We start from the raw sequence: 18,532 nt of genomic DNA on the forward strand, positions 1-18,532 counted from the left end.
CACAAACTACGTGAGTCTTGCACACAATCCTTGCACACAAGGTGAACGTGCAATGGCCTAAATAAGAAGACCAAGGGAGGGGGAGGGGGATCAGCTCAGCTTTGAATCATGGTGCTTTTAGATCCCATGAAGTTTGGGTGATACTTTCAGGTTCCAAAATTGAACACAGCCTTTTGAACGTTGACAAATGCCAAGCAAACAGGGTTTATCTCTCAAGAGGCAGAGAATGCACTTCAACTCAAATGGCCGTCCATGTTGATAGCCAAGTCCATAGCCCAAGTCCATTCGATACTGCAAGTTCAGTATCGTGTGTCACCCTTGCCTTTTTTTTTTTTTTTAAGCTCAGTGTACAAAGCACATTAGGGAAAGGTGCACAAACTCTTGTACTACTGGAACTTTTTTTCTTTGCATACCTTCCATTTTGCTTTAAAGCAGCAAGTAGCATAGCCAGAGGGAGAAGCACGGTAAGTATTACAGATGCCACAGTGTGCCATGTAAGCAGCTCCCCCGCCGTCAGAGTCATTGAGGTAGCAATGGCAATGTCAGGCCCGCACATTGCTGTTGCAGCCCCAATGACTCTGATGGCGAGGGGCCGCTTACATGGCACATTGCGGCAGCTGTAATACTTACCGCGCAATCCTCCCTCTGGCTATGCTACTGAGAGCAGCGAATCAAGAGCATTAAGAAGCCCCTGAGTGGACCTGCCTCTGGTCTTCCAGAAAAATGACGTTCTCTTCTGTCTAAGACATGGGACTGGACGTGTCGTCCAAACGCGGCATCTTCGACATTCTCCCTCTCCCACACACAGAATAACAACTTTGGAAATGCTCTCTGCACACTCCTTCAGACACACCTCTATCTGCTCTGCCACATTTCTTACCCCCTCCTTCAGGACCCAGCTTGGTCTTTCTGGCTCAGCTTGGAAGGTCAAGAAAAAGTCTCAAGTGCCCAAGGCCCTCTAGAAGCAATAGCTTGGCAGTTATTTTAAAATGCAAACCTGCTGCTATAAGACATAAAACACACACACACACACACACACACACACACACACACACGGGTACCATGCAAAAAGATTTCTTACAACAGTGAGAGAAGGAGACTGTTAAGATCCTGGTTCTTCACAGGTGGTAGTGATATTATCTGACCAGGGGCTTGACTTGTACTTTTCCCATAGTTGTTATGCCTGCCATTTTTTTCTGTTCCTCCTGGAGGTGTCCCTTTCCCTGGTCATTATGTCTCACCTGAACATACACACAACATGTCACACTGAGATATCTTACCCACACATAATACACCACAATGGAGCTTGGCGGGACTGGCATTCCCAGGAGCAACAGGTGTGTGGGCCAAGGGAAAGACCTCAAGGGTGGCAGGTAAGGGGTCAGGCTAGCCCGCCCCATGGTTTCGTTGAGTAACCATGCAGGAAGTAACCATACTGCAGGAAGAGTACTCAGTATGCATACTGAGTAACCGTACTGCAGGAAGAGAAGGAGAGCAGAGTGCTTCCCACTTGGGACGCACTCTCTGTGACCCACCTTCATGTAAACAATGCACAAAATTGAAAGACACTCTTGAATTCACAGAAGGGAAGCTGGTTGGCCTTCTTCAATTTCCTTTTTGCCCCCTCCCCCCATAATAACTGCAGTTCCAATTCTGTTTTGAATGTCCATGAAATGCAATTCCTATTTACAGACAGCCTTCTTTTTGATCACATTTCTGGGATGGACTTACAAAGTCTCTTCCTTCATTGACCAGCAGGGGTTGCATCTGCCCCCCCCCCCGCTTCCTACTGGAGACTCCTACTGGAGTGTCTCACCACTAAGATGCCTGCTCTTAGATGAAGCCTTCCAATTTCTTTCACTGCCCACCCAGTACAATCTCTGTCACGTGTACAATAAACCTGGCAGACACCAGCCTTATTTCTGATGAGGTGCAACTGTTAATACCAGCTACCTTTTTGCAAAATGAAAGCAGAGATGACGAAAGAGAAGAGGAGAAAGAGGGAAGGGAACAGTGATGAAAAGGTTTCAGACTATCTCCAGAGATCCTCAGCACATCCAGGGACTCCTTGCAAACATTTGCCACTGGTCCAGCAGCAGTTGCTTCTGTACGGCCCGCGCTGTCACTGCAGACACCTCCGTCTTCTAGATCGTTGAGGTTCTGTCGACACCATCTGAAAAGGTTGGTTCACAATTAGATGCAGGCAGAGGAAGCTGCCTCTGCTGAATTTGGCCCTGGGTCCTCCTACACCTTCAGACAGGATATGGTCTTTCACAGCCCTACCCAGAGGTGTCCAGGATTGAACCCGGAACTTTCTGAATTCACAGCGTGCGCTCTGCACCTGAACTACAGCCTTTCCACATATAAAGCCCATCTGAGCGTATGGAGGTGGTTTGTTACTGAGGGATCAGTCCTATCCAACTTTCCAGCACTGACACAGTCCTTACCTTAAGGAGGCCTCCGTGATGACTCCCCACTGAAGGATGCAGCACACACCCCGTTGGCATGGCTGCATCAGTACTGAAAAGTTGTATAGGATTGGTCCCCGAGTCAAACTATTGGTCTAACTAACCCATTACGTTTGATGTTCAGCAATCAAACACCCACCTAGTGGGTCCTGACCCAGAGTTTGAGAAACACTGGACCAGACTATTGTAACATGCTCTGTGTGGGGCTGCCCTTGAAGTTGGCTTGGAAACTGCAGTTAGTGTAGAACGCGGTGGTCTGTGTGCTTGCTGGAGGTCAGCAGTTTGACTTGGTCAGGCCCCTGCTCCGGTGGCTGCACTGGATGCCCATTCGTTTCTGAGCCCATTTCAGGGTGCTGGTTTTGACCTATAAAGCTCTATACAGCTTGGGGCCAGGTATTTGAAAGACAGCCTTCTTCCTTACGATCTGGCTTGTCCTCTCTGGTTATCAGAGAGGGCCCTTTTACAAGTGCCAACACTCAAGGAGGTGGGAGGGGCGGTGCCAAGAAACAGGACAGTCTCTGTGGTGGCACCAACTCCTTGGAAAAATCTCCCTCTTAGTTTAAGAACTACTTCTTCCTTGGAGGCTTTCCAGAGGGGCCAAAAATCATGTCTTTTTACTTTAGCCTTTTGAACTTTTTATATGGACACTTGGGTTTTTTTTTTTAATGCTGATTAGTTTTATGGTGCAATTTCTAACTGTCTTCTGTTGGTTTTACCTGTTTTTTAATTGCTCTTGGCTTTTATTGAGATTTTTAAATTGCTCATTGGGTTTTAAGAGTTTTTAAATATTTATATTTAAAAAAAAATGATAACGCATATTTTTTTTTAATCGTGTTTGGAAATCACTTTCAATACCATGAGGGAGATAAAGTGGGGAATGAATTTGTGAATGAATGAATGAAATATCTGCCTCTGGAACTTGTTGGATTTTTGGATTCCATTTGATAGCAGAGATTGAGTGGAGAGTCTCTTGTGTCTTTCCTAATTCAGTGAGTCTAAGGTAACTTCTCAATAGTTTGGCTCTGCAACTCATCCATTTGCATTCCCTAACTTTAAACGTCCTCCTGCTGCTTCAAAGTCCAACAGTGACAGCTACTACTAGCCCACCCATGGGGTCACCTGATGATGACAGCATCAGTGGCAGATTGCAAGGGGTCTGAGGGGCAGCAGAGCTGGGGTGCCTTTCACCCGAGTTTGCTGCCACCACCTCTTGCCAACCTGCCCGGCAACCATCTGCTTCCTGCTTGCTCGGGAAGTGGGAAGCAGATAATCAGAAAATATTTCTTTACTCAGCGTGTGGTTGGTCTGTGGAACTCCTTGCCACAGGATGTGGTGATGGCATCTGGCCTGGACGCCTTTAAAAGGGGATTGGACAAGTTTCTGGAGGAAAAATCCATTACGGGGTACAAGCCATGATGTGTATGCGCAACCTCCTGATTTTAGAAATGGGTTATGTCAGAAGGCCAGATGCAAGGGAGGGCACCAGGATGCAGGTCTCTTGTTATTAGGTGTGCTCCCTGGGGCATTTGGTAGGGCCGCTGTGAGATACAGGAAGCTGTCTGTGACAGATCAGGAGAGAGATCTTGGGGTGGTGGTGGACAGGTCGATGAAAGTGTCGACCCAATGTGCGGCGGCAGTGAAGAAGGCCAATTCTATGCTTGGGATCATTAGGAAGGGTATTGAGAACAAAACTGCTAGTATTATAATGCCGTTGTACAAATCTATGGTAAGGCCACACCTGGAGTATTGTGTCTAGTTCTGGTCGCCGCATCTCAAAAAAGACATAGTGGAAATGGAAAAGGTGCAAAAGAGAGCGACTAAAATGATTACGGGGCTGGGGCACCTTCCTTATGAGGAAAGGCTACAGCATTTGGGCCTCTTCAGCCTAGAAAAGAGACGCTTGAGGGGGGACATGATTGAGACATACAAAATTATGCAGGGGATGGACAGAGTGGATAGGGAGATGCTCTTTACACTCTCACATAATACCAGAACCAGGGGACATCCACTAAAATTGAGTGTTGGACGGGTTAGGACAGACAAAAGAAAATATTTCTTTACTCAGCGTGTGGTCGGTCTGTGGAACTCCTTGCCACAGGATGTGGTGCTGGCGTCTAGCCTAGACGCCTTTAAAAGGGGATTGGACGAGTTTCTGGAGGAAAAATCCATTATGGGGTACAAGCCATGATGTGTATGCGCAACCTCCTGATTTTAGAAATGGGTTAAGTCAGAATGCCAGATGTAGGGGAGGGCACCAGGATGAGGTCTCTTGTTATCTGGTGTGCTCCCTGGGGCATTTGGTGGGCTGCTGTGAGATACAGGAAGCTGGACTATATGGGCCCACGGCCTGATCCAGTGGGGCTGTTCTTATGTTCTTATGTTCTTATGACTAGACGGGCCTGTGGCCTGATCCAGTGGGGCTATTCTTATGTTCTTAAACCCCTCTTACCATGCTCCTTTGGCACTGCCATCAAACCTGAAAGTGCAGGACTTCCAGTTTCATTTACAGGGACAACATGGTAAGGATTTTCAAGTTCTTTTTTTGGTAGTGCAGAGATGACAGGCTCGGGGTGGCATCTGGGAGCATTCTGGGTCATACTGCTCCGGATAAAAGCTATGGAGACCTGGCTGGCCATCATCCTGATCACAGCAGCCAATGAGTGGCCCTCATGGCCTCCACCCTTTCCTTTCCTGGCTCCTTGGCAGGAAAAGAGGCCTGATGGTGCCTTTCGAGGAGATGTTCAAGGAGGACAAAAGAAGAAGGGGGAGTTCTTTTCATCCTGTTCTTTTCAGCCTGGCTCCTCTGGGATCCATATAATGCCGTCCATTTAGCACATCAGCGAGACAGAGGAAATACCTCTGGGGGCTGCTGGCATTGCTGTGGCTTCTAAGTTACACAAGCACAGATGGTGGAGAGACACAGCAGGGTTTGTGAGGCCAGAGAGCAAGGGCACGAGCAGCTCCTGGAAACTGCAGGCAGCCTACTCCTGTCTGGGACGCTTGCCGCACCAGCTCGGATGGCTCTCCCCATTAATGCCTCTAGTCAAATAATCACGGAAACTGCCTAACACTCGGGCCTCAGTTCATCCACCCGGGGACTTACACAAACAAACAAGCATGTTCCAGTTGGATCTGAACACACAAACCCAAGTAGTCCAAACTCAACAATCCCCTTTTTTCCCTTCAAATGTCAATTTAAAGTGGTTAGTAATAACTTTTCTGGTATTGCTGGATGAAACAACTAACAGGGAACAAGACCTGTCCTGGAACGTCTCAGGAAGAGAAGCTGGAAACAGCATCCCCCCCATCAATGCAGCTAACATGTCAGACGTTGGGAAAATCTCAGAGCATTTGCCTTTTAAACCCACATTTGTCTTCAAACTGGCTTGTAATGTGAACATCAAACCAGGCCCCTGCCTCTTTCTGCCCGTAGTTAAAATTCCAATTCAGACTCCGTTGTCTCTCTCCTGCAGTGTTCTTCCTTTTCACCTCCCTTTGGCTGCTTACCTGGGAGTAACAGCCCAATCCCATTCTTTCCTTGCCCACTGGTGCAGCCATGCCATGAAACAGGTGTGCTGTATCCAGTGGCGGGGGGGGGGGGGGGAATCAGGAGGCTTCAGCAGGGAAAAGGGATTTAAATTCTGCATAAGCCTCCCACTCCACTATGAGTCTCCTTGGACCTGTGTCAGTGATTTCACTAGTGCATATCCAAGGAGAAAAAGTGTGCAAGGAGGAGGCTGCAAGAAAGGGGGATAGGATCCAGCACCTCTCCTGCTGGTTTACATGCCCCGGTGGGCAGTGAGAGAGCCACCGATGTGCATGGCAAGGCTCTGGCCTTCCTGTAGGTATTCCGGCAGAGGACTACTTAGCTCTGGAGAGCACTTTATGATGCTTTTTCATCAGACGCTGCCTGCGGAACACGTATTCTACTGGTGGGTCCAGCCCACTGGATTGGGTTGTAAGTCCCAATGAACTAAATGAGCCTTACCTCTGAGTAAACTTACATAGGATTGGGCTGTTGGTCACACTTGAGCCCAGCCCAGAATTCCAGTGCCAGAATCAGTCACCTTTCATGTCCCTCAGCCCACATGGGGATCCTTTACACTCAGTGGCACTGCCTTTACTTGCCACTCTCAACTCTGCTCTCTGTCTCAGTCTGCTGTAGCTATTTGCTTGATTGGCCTGCCGAAAGAGCGGGCCCCCCCCCAGTCTGTGCCTCCTCCTCCAAGAAAGGAAAAGCAAAGACTGATGAAAGGAGCTGTCGCGACCCTGCTCCTCCCCACTTGCTCTTCCTGTCCCGGTCTTGCACAGGGAATGGGTTAAGGGTGGCTGAGATGGGGTCGAAGGAAAAGCTGCCTGCTGTGGGGGGCATGGTTGTGGTCAGCTTTACGTACTGGGAAGGAAAGGAACCTTGTGGTGCCGTCTTTGGGGGAGGGGAAGATTTGGGCCGAGAATTAAAGTGACATTTTGCATGAAACCTGTTACTAGGTACAAGGTTTGGGCTCCTCGAGTCCCCGGCATCCTTTAAAAAGCAGTTTTGGTCTTACAGCTTTCCCTCTGCCAAAGAAACTTCCAATGAGTGAGATGGCCCTTAAATGGGACCACTTTGGAGCTGTGCCCCCATAGCTCATTTCCTTGAACCAAGAAGCATGAAGGGGCAGAAGGAATGTACACTTAACAAGACAGGATAATTATTTGAGAAGAATTTCCTGTCCTACTTGGGGAGGTGGGGAGGATTAGGCCCTGCCAGTTGTCTCGCTCTAGAGCAACCTGATCACAACTGGATACATGAACCTTATTGAGTGAGCCTAGGAATCCAGGTGCCTGAACAAGGAAGCCAATGAAAAGGGCTTTCAGAGCTTCCCCAGGCTGTGATAGGACCACAAGAGGGCTAGTGACCGAGGACGCCAAACACAGGAGCCCAAGAAAGGGTGGAAGGGGGAACTGTTGTTCAAACACTCTTTGCATCTCAAGGTGGAATTAGCCAGGAACAGCAATTCCTACTTTCCAACCTTGAGTGCCAGCAAAGGTGACTATGCCAATGTCAATGATAATTATGCAAAGGAAATATAGATTATAGAATATGGATTACTGAGTATACAGAATATAGATTATTAAGAAAAGCTTTCCCAGGGCATGTCATCGGCTTAGCAGCAAGGCCAGCTCAGCACCGTTCTGCGGGAAGGAACACATGGTCGCCAGCGGCTACTATAAGTTAAGCTGCGTGACCAAGTGATGTCTCAGAGCCATTGCATGCATTAGGCTAGCGGTTTCCAAACTGTGGGTCTGGGATCCACTGGTGGCCTGCGACCCAATTATTGATGGTTCACGAAACTGACAGGGCAGATTGGGCTACGTGCATCAAGCTGCTGTGCTGTGCATCAAGTTAAACAAGCTGCTACGGTGGGGGGGGGGAGATCTGCTGCCCAATCAGCATTATAGCCACACCCCTTGGCTTTTATAAATCAGGCATAAGCCTCTAAAAAGTTTATGAACCACTACATTCTGCACTGCATTCTGCACTGCAGTGCATTCTGCAGTGTATTCTGCACTGCACCACTTCAGACTGTAGGTGAAAAAAAGGTATATCATATGTCTGAATACTTCCCACATAGACAACTTCCTGCAGGGAATAAAGGACTCCTCAGGGCAAAGAGATCTCCTTCTCCTTTCTCCACAGTGTACTAATGTTCTGCATGCAGGGATGTCTTGGGGAGGGGGGTCAAAAACACAAGTCCTCACATACAGTCTGAATTCCCTGACCTCATTCTGCAGAGTGAGCCCCTTGGGGCCTGGAGAGGGGCAGCACTTACCACCTAGGGCATGTTCAGTCATACTGAGGCATAAGGACTCCAGCCTGTTGTTGATGTCCGGTTCTGTCACTGGTACCTGGAACTCTGCATAGATAACGAGAAGAACACGGAAGGCACATGTGAACCATGCTCAATGTGACCAAAAGCGTTTCCTGTGGCTAGAACTTCAGGTGTTGCTAGTAACTGGGAGGGAGCTGTGCAACTCACTGCCCTATACAATGTATACATTTATAGCCTTAATGGGGAGCCACAGCCAATGGCCCAGTAGGTCAAGTGAGCCACCAATCAAAAACGTTTGGGGAGCACTGCACTAGGCCAATCATCTTCAGTCAGAGAGAGTTTTTCACTCCTACAAGAACCATTCAAAGAGCATAACAGGAGCTCTGCTGGGTGAGACCAAAGATCCCTCTAGGTCAGCTTTTTGCTTCCTATAGTAGCCCGTCAGATGTCTCAAAGACTCCTACAAGTACAGCACAAAAACCATAATCCGCCCCCAGTGCATGTCTTCCCAGCAATTGACATGATACGAAGGGTACTTTTCACCATTGTGCAAAAACAGAGGGGCCAGACCTCCCCTTCCTAGAATGACATGAGTCAGACCACTGCACCTCTTTCTAGGATCCTCTGTGTCTGAATATTAACACAAGCCTCCTCCCTGCAAATAACCCTACAACAGTCTCTTGTTTTCAATTGTTCCAGTCAATCTGACTAGTGACAAAGTATCTTGTTCGTACCTTGGCAGGCTCCACACTTGAGATATGGGGATTAAAAAACAAAGTAGCCTTTCTTGCTGTATGCAGAGAGGCTGCTCAGGGGACATGCTTCTCAGGAAGCCTCTGTGAGGTTCCTTATTTATTTATATATTTCTTAAAATTTAGCCTCATTAACAGGCACCAACACTGTCAACTGTGAAACATTCAGCATACTAAAGATGGAAAACAAACATAACACATAATACCACAAAATGGTTGGTTGGCAACCTTCAGTCTCGAAAGACTATTGTATAAGCCTACAGCACCCGGTATTCCCAGGCAGTCTCCCATCCAAGTACTAACCAGGCCTGACCCTGCTTAGCTTCCAAGATCAGGCACTAAAATGTCTTGCCCATGTGAGAAATCATGAAAGAAACAAGGGCTGCAATCCTATATCCACCTTCCTGGGAGTAAGCCCCACTGAATATAAAAGGCCTTACTTCCAAGTAGTCATGTATAGGATTGTACTGTAGATGTTATTAAATTTAGATTTCTGGGAGGCGGGCTGGTAGTGGTGATACACTAACAGTTTAAGCTCCTGAAAATTGTTTACTCAAAAGAGCAATAGCAGGCCCCTTTAAAAGATAAAGCAAAGAAGAAACAGAAATGCTTCTGTTGACAGACAATTCATTACAAAAGCAATTGCCCTAGAAACAGAGCTGCAGAACCCAGAAGAGTCTCCTGGAAGTGACGTGACAAGAGGCAAAAATCACAGAGAAGACCATAGAAGTCAATGTGCAGTGAAAAGAAAAATGGCTGTTTTAGACTGCAGAGACAATCTGGAAAGTTATGCACTTTCCAAGACCTGTTGCTTGCAATGGAGGGTTTAAACATGTGTTTGAGTCTCTCCTGCAGAAATCAATGAAAATTAAAGAATGTTGTTTAGGCAGCATGGATCATAGGCCCAAAACCTGTTTCTTCCAAAGCGACTCCTTCAAGGAACTCTACCACGTGTCAGCCTGCCCAAAGTAGGAAGGCCACAGAATGCAAACAGCTTCAAGCGCACTAAGCACAGGGTTGGACCAGCTATTCTCCCACAGCTCTCCTATCTTGACCATGTTTGAAGCTTGCAGACAATCCTGCAATGCTCTTAGAACATGCACATCTTGAACAGGCCGCACTGTCAAATGTCAGTGGCACACTGTTGGAGGGAACGGGGCAAGGGAGAAGAGGGAAGCGGCTTGGTCTTACCTGGCTGCTGAAACATAAGCATCGTTTGCGGAGACGTGTGGACAGGCAGCGAACGCGTCCTCTGCACAGAGCTGTGACTCCGGCTAGGCATGCTGTTACTCCCTCCAGGGTTTGCAAACCACAGGTTCTAATGGCAGGAGACAAAACAGGCACTCTGAGGATCAAGCAGACTGTGAAGGCACAGAGTAGGGAAGAGACAAGGAGCTCTGGCCACAGCGCACTCCAGGCTCCAGTAAGCTGTCAAACTAGGGGACCAGGGAACTGGTTGGGCAGAACAGGCCATGCTGGCAAGACACAGGAGTTGAATCAGAATAAGGGGTTACTGGTCTAGATCAGGATCGTCCACACTGACTGGCAGCAGGTCTCCAAAGTCTCAGGCAGGGGTCTTTCCTAGAGATCCTTAGGGATGTTGCCTGGGATGGAACCTGGAACCTTCTGCATCCAAGCAGGGGCTCTACCACAGAGCTGTGATCGTTTCCATCCATTAATGGGTATGTGGGGCAGATCATTCACACACGTTTTCACTTGTCATAGTATGCCATGTTCCAGCTTGCACATGGTTGCCCACCAATGGGTTTCTCTATACTTTATTTTTCACCACTGAGGTCCTAATCTGGGTTGGACTTCTAGCTAGTGGGAAAGGATGAAAGCTACTAATGTGTGTGGGATCTGGATTGGGACTAGGAGAGTAATTGGTTAAAAAAAAACCCCTCCCACCACACTGCAGTCCTGATCTGGATCCTGTACGACTATTTGTGTTTGAAAAACCAAACACACAGGCTTCAATCACACAATAGGCTTCACATGTTCAGTGTGGCCCAGAGTTAAGGTGGATTCCAGTGTCCTGAGTCAGCTGCATATTTGTGTGACACCTGTTGCCACACATGGAGAGACAGTTGCCAGTAGCCTCTAGCCATGTCATTCAGCCCAATGTTACCCCCACACCTCCCACACAGTCAGCTCTGAAAGGCAGAGGCTTTTGGCAAGCTGAATCTACCCACAGCAGTTTGTCCAAGTAAGACACTCAGTCGAACAGAGCTCCAAGGCCAGGCTTGCAAATCCACTCCTCCAAAGTGCTGCTTTCTGGCTCCCCCCCCCCCCCCCGAACCAAGCGGACAACTTAGTTTACCTTATTGCTTCTTTTACACAAAGTTTTGTTTAACCCTCTAAATGCATCATGCTTTTTTGAAAAATATCCCATCTCCAATATAATCTTCCCTTTCTTTCTCCCCCCACAACTCCCTCAGCTCTCCTCATCCCCTTTGCTGGACCCCCTCTCAGCACCGAAGAGAGTAAAAACAGGAAATGCCTGCAGACTGTTCTGGCTGGCTCAATCTTTTTTAAATTTTTTTAAAAAAAATCTAGTTTGGCCAGAAAAGAGATGGGAATGAAGGTTTCAAACTAACCTTTGGTGACTAGACCAGTGATTTTCAACCAGTGTGCCATGACACATTGGTGTCATGAAAAAGGTCCGCAGATGTGCCATGGGAGTTTGGAGCACAGTGGTTAAAAATGACTGAATAACTCTTCTGGGCTTTGCAGCTGTCTGTAATAATGAACCGTCTGTCCCTCTTCCTCTACTGGAACCACCTCTAGCTGGCTCTGTCTCTGCTGGTGGAGCAAAGAGGGACAAATAATTCGTTACTATAGTTGCCCTAGAAACAGAGCCACAGAACCTGAAAGAGTCTCCTGGAAGCGACATCACAACATATAAAGACCACAGAGAGGACCATAGAGGTCAGTGTACTGTGAGAGGAAAAACATCAAAAATCGCTGGACTAGACAATTAATGCTGTCTTACCCTGCACATGCCCAATCTCATCTGATCTGGGAAGCTAAGCAGGGTCAGGCCTGGTTAGTACTTGGATGGGAGACCACCTGGGAATATCGGGTGCTGTAGGCTTCTACCATGATCTCGGAAGCTAAGCAGGGTCAGGCCTGGTTGGTACTTGGATGGGAGACCGCCTGGGAATACCGGGTGCTGTAGGCTTATACCATGATCTCAGAAGCTAAGCAGGGTCAGGCCTGGTTAGTACTTGGATGGGAGACCGCCTGGGAATACCGGGTGCTGTAGGCTTATACCATAGTCTTTCGAGACTGAAGGTTGCCAACCACCATTGGCAGAGGAGAAAAACTGCATCAAGCTTCAAGATCCATATCCAGTTTTGGCTTCTTGATATGGAAACGGGTCAGTCTGGATGACACCCAGGCCCAAATCCTAACCAACTTTCCAGCGCTGGTGTAGCTGTGCCAGTAAGGTATGTGTTGCATCCTGCAGTTGGGAGGCCGTCATGGAGGCCTCCTCAAGGTGTGGCAACGTTTGTTCCCTTATCTCGGAGCTGCATTGCCCCTACCTTGGAGCTGGAAAGTTGGTTCGGATTGCACCCCCATGGAGGCCTACTGTGTGAGGGAAAGCAACAGCACACAACTTTGGCCCTGCCTCCCCAGCGCACTGTTCTCACACTCACAGGGGCTGTAATGACAGGGGCTGGAATGTCTAAATTGGATCCAACTGTGCAGTTTGAAATTTCTTTAATGTTGTAGATAAACTGAGTGTTATGGGGCAGTTCAGATGTTCCACAGCAAGCCAGGTGCACGTGGGGGGCATGCTTGCACATACGTGATCCTTGTCACTCCATGGTTGGCATGTCTCACCTGAAGGTGAGGAATGGGGCACCTTTCCTTCCCTATGCTAATTAAAACAATGGTTTAGCTTTCAGTGGCCCCTTCTGCCCCTGGGTTCATGTAACTGATTCATAAGAACAGTAGAACTGTCTTGCTGGATTAGACTAAGCTCTGTCATGTTAACCGATTGTGGCTTGTATAAACCACAATTTCCTAAGTGTGAACAAAATAGGAAACTGTGGTTGATTACAAACTACCAACAGGATGCTTGAAATTCATTCTTCCCCTTGGTTTCAGTCAGTTTAAGCCTGTCCCATTACATCTGAAATGAGCCTCTGAACTGTCCTTTTCAAAAAAATCCTTTACAGGGCAATCCTGTGTACGTCTCTATTCAGGTGTAAGGTCCACTGAGTTTAGCAGGACTTACTCCCAGTTAAGTGCATGTAGGGCATATAGGGTTACAACCTTAAATGTGCGGCCATTGCTGCAGCTTGTAATAATGAATTTGATAAGCGAATTACACATGATTATTAGGGTATCAGCTGATTAAAGAAAACTTGGTTGATTAAATTAGTTTCAATTCAGTACTACAGTGATGAAATTTGTGAGATCCAAGATGGAGGTACCCAAATCTCACACAATTTTGTGAAATCCAAGATGATGGTGCCCAGGAGAATAGGTAGGATGGTTGGCAACCTTCAGTCTCGAAAGACTACGGAATAAGCCTATAGCACCCGGTATTCCCAGGCGGTCTCCCATCCAAGTACTAACCAGGCCTGACCTTGCTTAGCTTCCAAGATCAGACATGTGCAGGATAACAGTTGCTAGGTAGGATGGGCCACCAGGAACAGCCTCTGTGAGTGTAGCAGGATGCCCTAAGGCATCTCGGTGCACACTTTGGGAAGCCCTGGGGCTCGGGGCTCCAATAACCTTACATTCAGATCTCCCATTCGCTCAGGCAAGCTCCCAAGAGCTTCACACAGTAAAAAGGGATGAAGCTCTCCTAAGCTTCAGCCTTTGCTTTGCCAGGGACACTGTGGCTTATCTCATAGGAAAGCTGCAATTCTTCCTCCTGATCTGTCTGGGATGTCAGTCTGGGCCACCTCTTTCATACCCAGCTACAACTAACACCTGAAACGACTGCCCATAACTGGGCTGATACAAACCTGCCTTCCTTGTTTTAGGATAGTGGGGTTGGCAGCTGTGTTGCGCTGGGAGGCTCCCAGAAGTCCACTGGGGCCCAGGAGACCTAGCCGTGTGGTGGGGAGATTCCGCGAGGGGATCTGGAACTGGCGTGGGTTGCGCCTGCCCATTCCTGCACCTACAGATCCAGCTGTTGGTAAGGAGTTTGACTGGCCAAAGCCTCGGCTGGGAAAGAAAGGAAACAAATGAGAGTCAGGATGGTGTCGTGGTTCAGATGTTGCACTTAGCCCTGGAAGATCCAGATTCAAATCCCTGCCCAGCCAGGAAGCTTCCTGGGTGACGTGGGGCTGGTCACTGTCTCTCAGCAAAAGCTGTGCCTGCCTTGGAATGCTGCTGCCGCCGAATATTCATTGCATGAAACTTCCAGCCAGCAATCTAGCTGGTTTGTAGCTCCACTTAAAATCAACAATAATTTCAATTAATGTTAAATATTGAACTGGATTATTCCAGTGTATGTTTTATTACCTTACGTTGGTAATTTAAAAATAAATGATCATTAAACCATAATGGGTATTGATTCAAATATGTAAATGTCTGAATGTAATTACTCCCCACTCATCCCCTTTCAGCAGTTCACGTGGGAGTAGAGACTGGCAGTGGTGTAGCTAGAGGGGGTGCAAAGCACTGTTTTGCAGGGAGCCTCACTGCAACATGCAAGTGGCCCCTCCCCTTTGGAGCCATTCTGAGCATGGGAGCAAAACGGAGGCAAACGCAGGGAGGTGAATGCCTCTGTTTTGCCCCCACTGCCTGGAATGGCTCTGAAGGGGAGGGTGAGGGACCCCTTGCATGCTGCGGTGAGGCTCCCTTGCACCCCCTCTAGCTATGCCGCTGGAGACTGGTTGTGAGGAGATTCTGGCTCTGGAATAAGAACCAGATCCTTGCTGAGCTGGTCCTCGCAGGGAGCCCCACGGGGTGACGATGTCTGCCCCGGCCACCTAGGCAGTCCACTGGCTTCCCCTGACCCGCCAGGTCAGGTGAGACTAGTGCAGTTTGACCCCGCTAGCTGGATTCCTGCTTCCCATCCTGCTGGTCCTCCGCATCACAGCAGTCTCGTCCCCCACCCCCAGGCCCCAAAGCTGAGAGGCGACATCCCGGACGTACGTTCTTTGCTGCCGATACCCGGAGAGATCTAGGATGGATTTCCGAGGGAAAGACCTGAAGAGTTTTTGCACCTGCTGTTTCCATGACAACAGTCTTTTCTTCTGTGTCTCTGTAAACGCCTTTCCGAGAGAGAGGAAGGGAAAGAGAAGGGACAACTTTGGAAAATCACCATCATCATCATCTTTATTGTAACAGATAGGAAGGATGCACCCGTATAATGACTACATTCAGCTCAAGATTAAGTACGAAGGAGAGAGGGGGAGAGACAATCTGCTGCTGAAGGTCAACCACCATGAGCATCTGGGGAACCAAGCAGCAGGTTCTGAACACTGAGGCCACAATCTCTGTGCAGAGATTACCGGTACTTATTTCCAGCAGGGTGGACCAACTGATTACCCTTTGGAGAAAGACAAATGGAGTCTCGGGCACTTTCCTGCATGAGAGTCACTCTGAGGAGACACTGCAAACTAAGCTCTTGGAACTGCCTGTAGCCCTGACATGATTTTGGGGGGTGGGGGAACACCTCTCCTGAGGCCTCAGCACCCACTGCTGCTCCTTCTGCCAGGAAAGGATGCGCTGTTTCCAGTTGGTTCTCCTGCAGGGCACAAGCATTTGGGAGAGACGAAACCCAACAGGGACCCCCAGGACGCCAGATGTCAAAATATAATCTTACAGTTATGATCCTTATCAATATTCGGTTAAAACTCTATGGAACTAGGGAAGTCCACTGCCTGAGGCCTGCAGGGTTGGTGCTGGTCACACCTGACAGCCCTCCAGACCTTCCTGCTGAGACTTGACAGCATCTCAGACAGCAGGGCTGGGGAAAGCCTCTCTCTGCCTGAGGCCCAGGAGAGCAGCTACCGGGCGGGAACAGACAGTAATATTCTCTGCAAAACTGCTTCTGTGTTTTCTGTTGTTATTTTGCAGAACTGCAACATTTAAGTCAATTAGACTACAAGTCTTTAAATGTCTACTCAGAAGTAAGTCCCATTGAGTTTAAGGAAACTAGGTCAGTGTGGAACCAGAAGGCCAGGAGGAGGTGGATCTGGTGGCAACACACTGGATCTCATCTTCTCTTTTGCAAACCTCCCTGCTTCTTTTCTCTCCTTAGACATAAACCACCAAAATAGGTGGTAAAAGTCTGAGAAGACCCATAAGCAGCCTCATGGCTTACGTATAGGTAAGTAAAAATTGTTTTCACATACTTCCTGTTTGTCTTCTTGTTGCCTCCTCTCCATAGGATGCAGTGCGCCTTTTTGGTGCGGCTGCACTGGCACTGGTGGTGGGTGGTAGAATTGGGCTGTAAATCAGTCAAGCTAACCGATTAATCTACTACACAGTGGCAGTGCTACAAACAGGTATATCTCGTTAGGTGGAAAGGTTTCGCCATTGGTTTCCACGAACGGTTCAGTGACTGTATATAGAAGCAGAATTTTGACATGTTCTAAAACCAGTTTTTAATGATGCTCTACAAGTGTATACTGAATATATGCTTCTACACACCACTGTAGAATCTCCAGTTGTTTAGTTGCTATGGAATTGCTAATACTTCCCCCACCCCACAGTATTGGCAACCTTCAGTCTCGAAAGACTATGGTATCGCGCTCTGAAAGGTGGTTCTGGCACAGCATCTAGTGTGGCTGAAAAGGCCAATCCGGGAGTGACAATCCCTTCCACACCGGGAGCAAGTGCAGTCTGTCCCTGGTCTGTCTCCCTGGCTATGGGCCTTCCTTCTTTGCTTCTTAGCCTCAGACTGTTGGCAAAGTGTCTCTTCAAACTGGGAAAGGCCATGCTGCACAGCCTGCCTCCAAGCGGGCCGCTCAGAGGCCAGGGTTTCCCACTTGTTGAGGTCCATCCCTAAGGCCTTCAGATCCCTCTTGCAGATGTCCTTGTATCGCAGCTGTGGTCTACCTGTAGGGCGCTTTCCTTGCACGAGTTCTCCATAGAGGAGATCCTTTGGGATCCGGCCATCATCCATTCTCACGACATGACCGAGCCAACACAGGCGTCTCTTTCAGCAGTGCATACATGCTAGGGATTCCAGCACGTTCCAGGACTGTGTTGTTTGGAACTTTGTCCTGCCAGGTGATGCTGAGGATGCGTCGGAGGCAGCGCATGTGGAAAGCGCTCAGTTTCCTCTCCTGTTGTGAGTGAAGAGTCCATGACTTGCTGCAGTACAGAAGTGTACTCAGGACGCAAGCTCTGTAGACCTGGATCTTGGTATGTTCCGTCAGTTTCTTGTTGGACCAGACTCTCTTTGTGAGTCTGGAAAACGTGGTAGCTGCTTTACTGATGCGCTTGTTTAGCTCGAAACCCTACTCGCCCTCCTTTGTGATACAATCCTGGGGAATGTATCACTGCCTCTCTCCTTCCCCAACCCCTTAAAGCAGGGGTTTCTAAACCCCAGCCCGTGGGCCAGATCTGGCCTGCGGTGAGCCTCTATCCGGTCAGCGGCCAGCCTCTCATCCCCTGAAAGCCTCTGGCCCACATGACCGAACATGACCGGAGCTGTGCTCTAGTTGCATCTGGAGGGTGTTCTGAGGGCCGGAGAGGTTGAAAGAATCCATTAATTCATTTATTCACTCCTTTAAGTTCCATCTCTAATCCATCTTCCATCCATCTTTATTTATTTAAAATTTATACTTACATTTTTTTCCCGGCCCTCAACACCATGCCCACTATTTCACGTGGCCCTTTGGCCAAAAAGTTTGGAAACCCCTGCCTTAAAGGGACAGGGGAAGCTTTACACAAACTGGTGGGTTGCAACCCACCAGTTTGAGAACCACTGCTCTAGGTCAGGGGTGTCCAAAGGTTTTGGCAGGAGGGCCACATCATCTCTCTGACACTGTGTCAGGGGCCAGGGAAAAAAAAGAATTGATTTACATTTAAAATGTGAATAAATTTATATAAGTTTACATAAATGAATATATCAAAGATGAACTTATATGAATGAATGAAGGTCTTGCAATAGCTCAAGGCCTATAAAAGGCCTTGCACAAAGCAAGGCTGGCCTTTCCTTTGCTGCTGCTGCTGCATCACGGACGTAAACAGCAAGCAGTGGAGGGAGCCTGCATACCACAGCTCACGCGAGAGGTCAAACAGTCGCCCTCATGCTGAGAGTAGTTGTGTCGGGCCAGTGTGGGCTCCAACAAATCTCCGGAGGGCCAGAGGCCCATTGGAGACTGGGGGCTCCCTGAGGGCTGCATTGAGAGGCCTCGAGGGCACCCCTGCTCTAGGTAATAGAGTTTTGCAAAGACACACCAGAAGTTACTCACCTCATGAATTAGGCATTTGTCTATGAGTTGTAAATAGGAGCTTATATTCTCCTCATCTGGTCTGGAGACTAGGAGCTGAGTACATACTACAGAATGATAAGAGA

General features: G+C 48.3%; 1 protein-coding gene and 1 pseudogene across 2 annotated transcripts in view; one reads left to right on the top strand and one right to left on the bottom strand.

Moving 5' to 3' along the window:
- Positions 1-604: 604 nt before the first annotated feature.
- The window catches only part of SAMD4A (sterile alpha motif domain containing 4A), a 123,719-nt gene continuing 105,791 nt past the window's right edge, over positions 605-18,532 (bottom strand). For both annotated transcript variants that reach the window (XM_066629955.1, XM_066629949.1), the window contains 6 exons: positions 18,429-18,514; positions 15,154-15,272; positions 14,016-14,217; positions 10,225-10,351; positions 8,282-8,365; positions 605-2,173 (listed from right to left, as the gene is read on the bottom strand). In XM_066629955.1, coding sequence (XP_066486052.1) covers positions 2,145-2,173; positions 8,282-8,365; positions 10,225-10,351; positions 14,016-14,217; positions 15,154-15,272; positions 18,429-18,514 — 647 coding nt within the window. In that variant the 3' untranslated portion in view covers positions 605-2,144. The remainder of the gene's footprint in view (positions 2,174-8,281; positions 8,366-10,224; positions 10,352-14,015; positions 14,218-15,153; positions 15,273-18,428; positions 18,515-18,532) is intronic.
- Positions 12,012-12,127, top strand: LOC136637879 (5S ribosomal RNA; annotated as a pseudogene).

Source organism: Tiliqua scincoides, chromosome 1 (assembly GCF_035046505.1).
Source record: "Tiliqua scincoides isolate rTilSci1 chromosome 1, rTilSci1.hap2, whole genome shotgun sequence".
In the NCBI taxonomy this organism is placed as follows: domain Eukaryota; kingdom Metazoa; phylum Chordata; class Lepidosauria; order Squamata; family Scincidae; genus Tiliqua; species Tiliqua scincoides.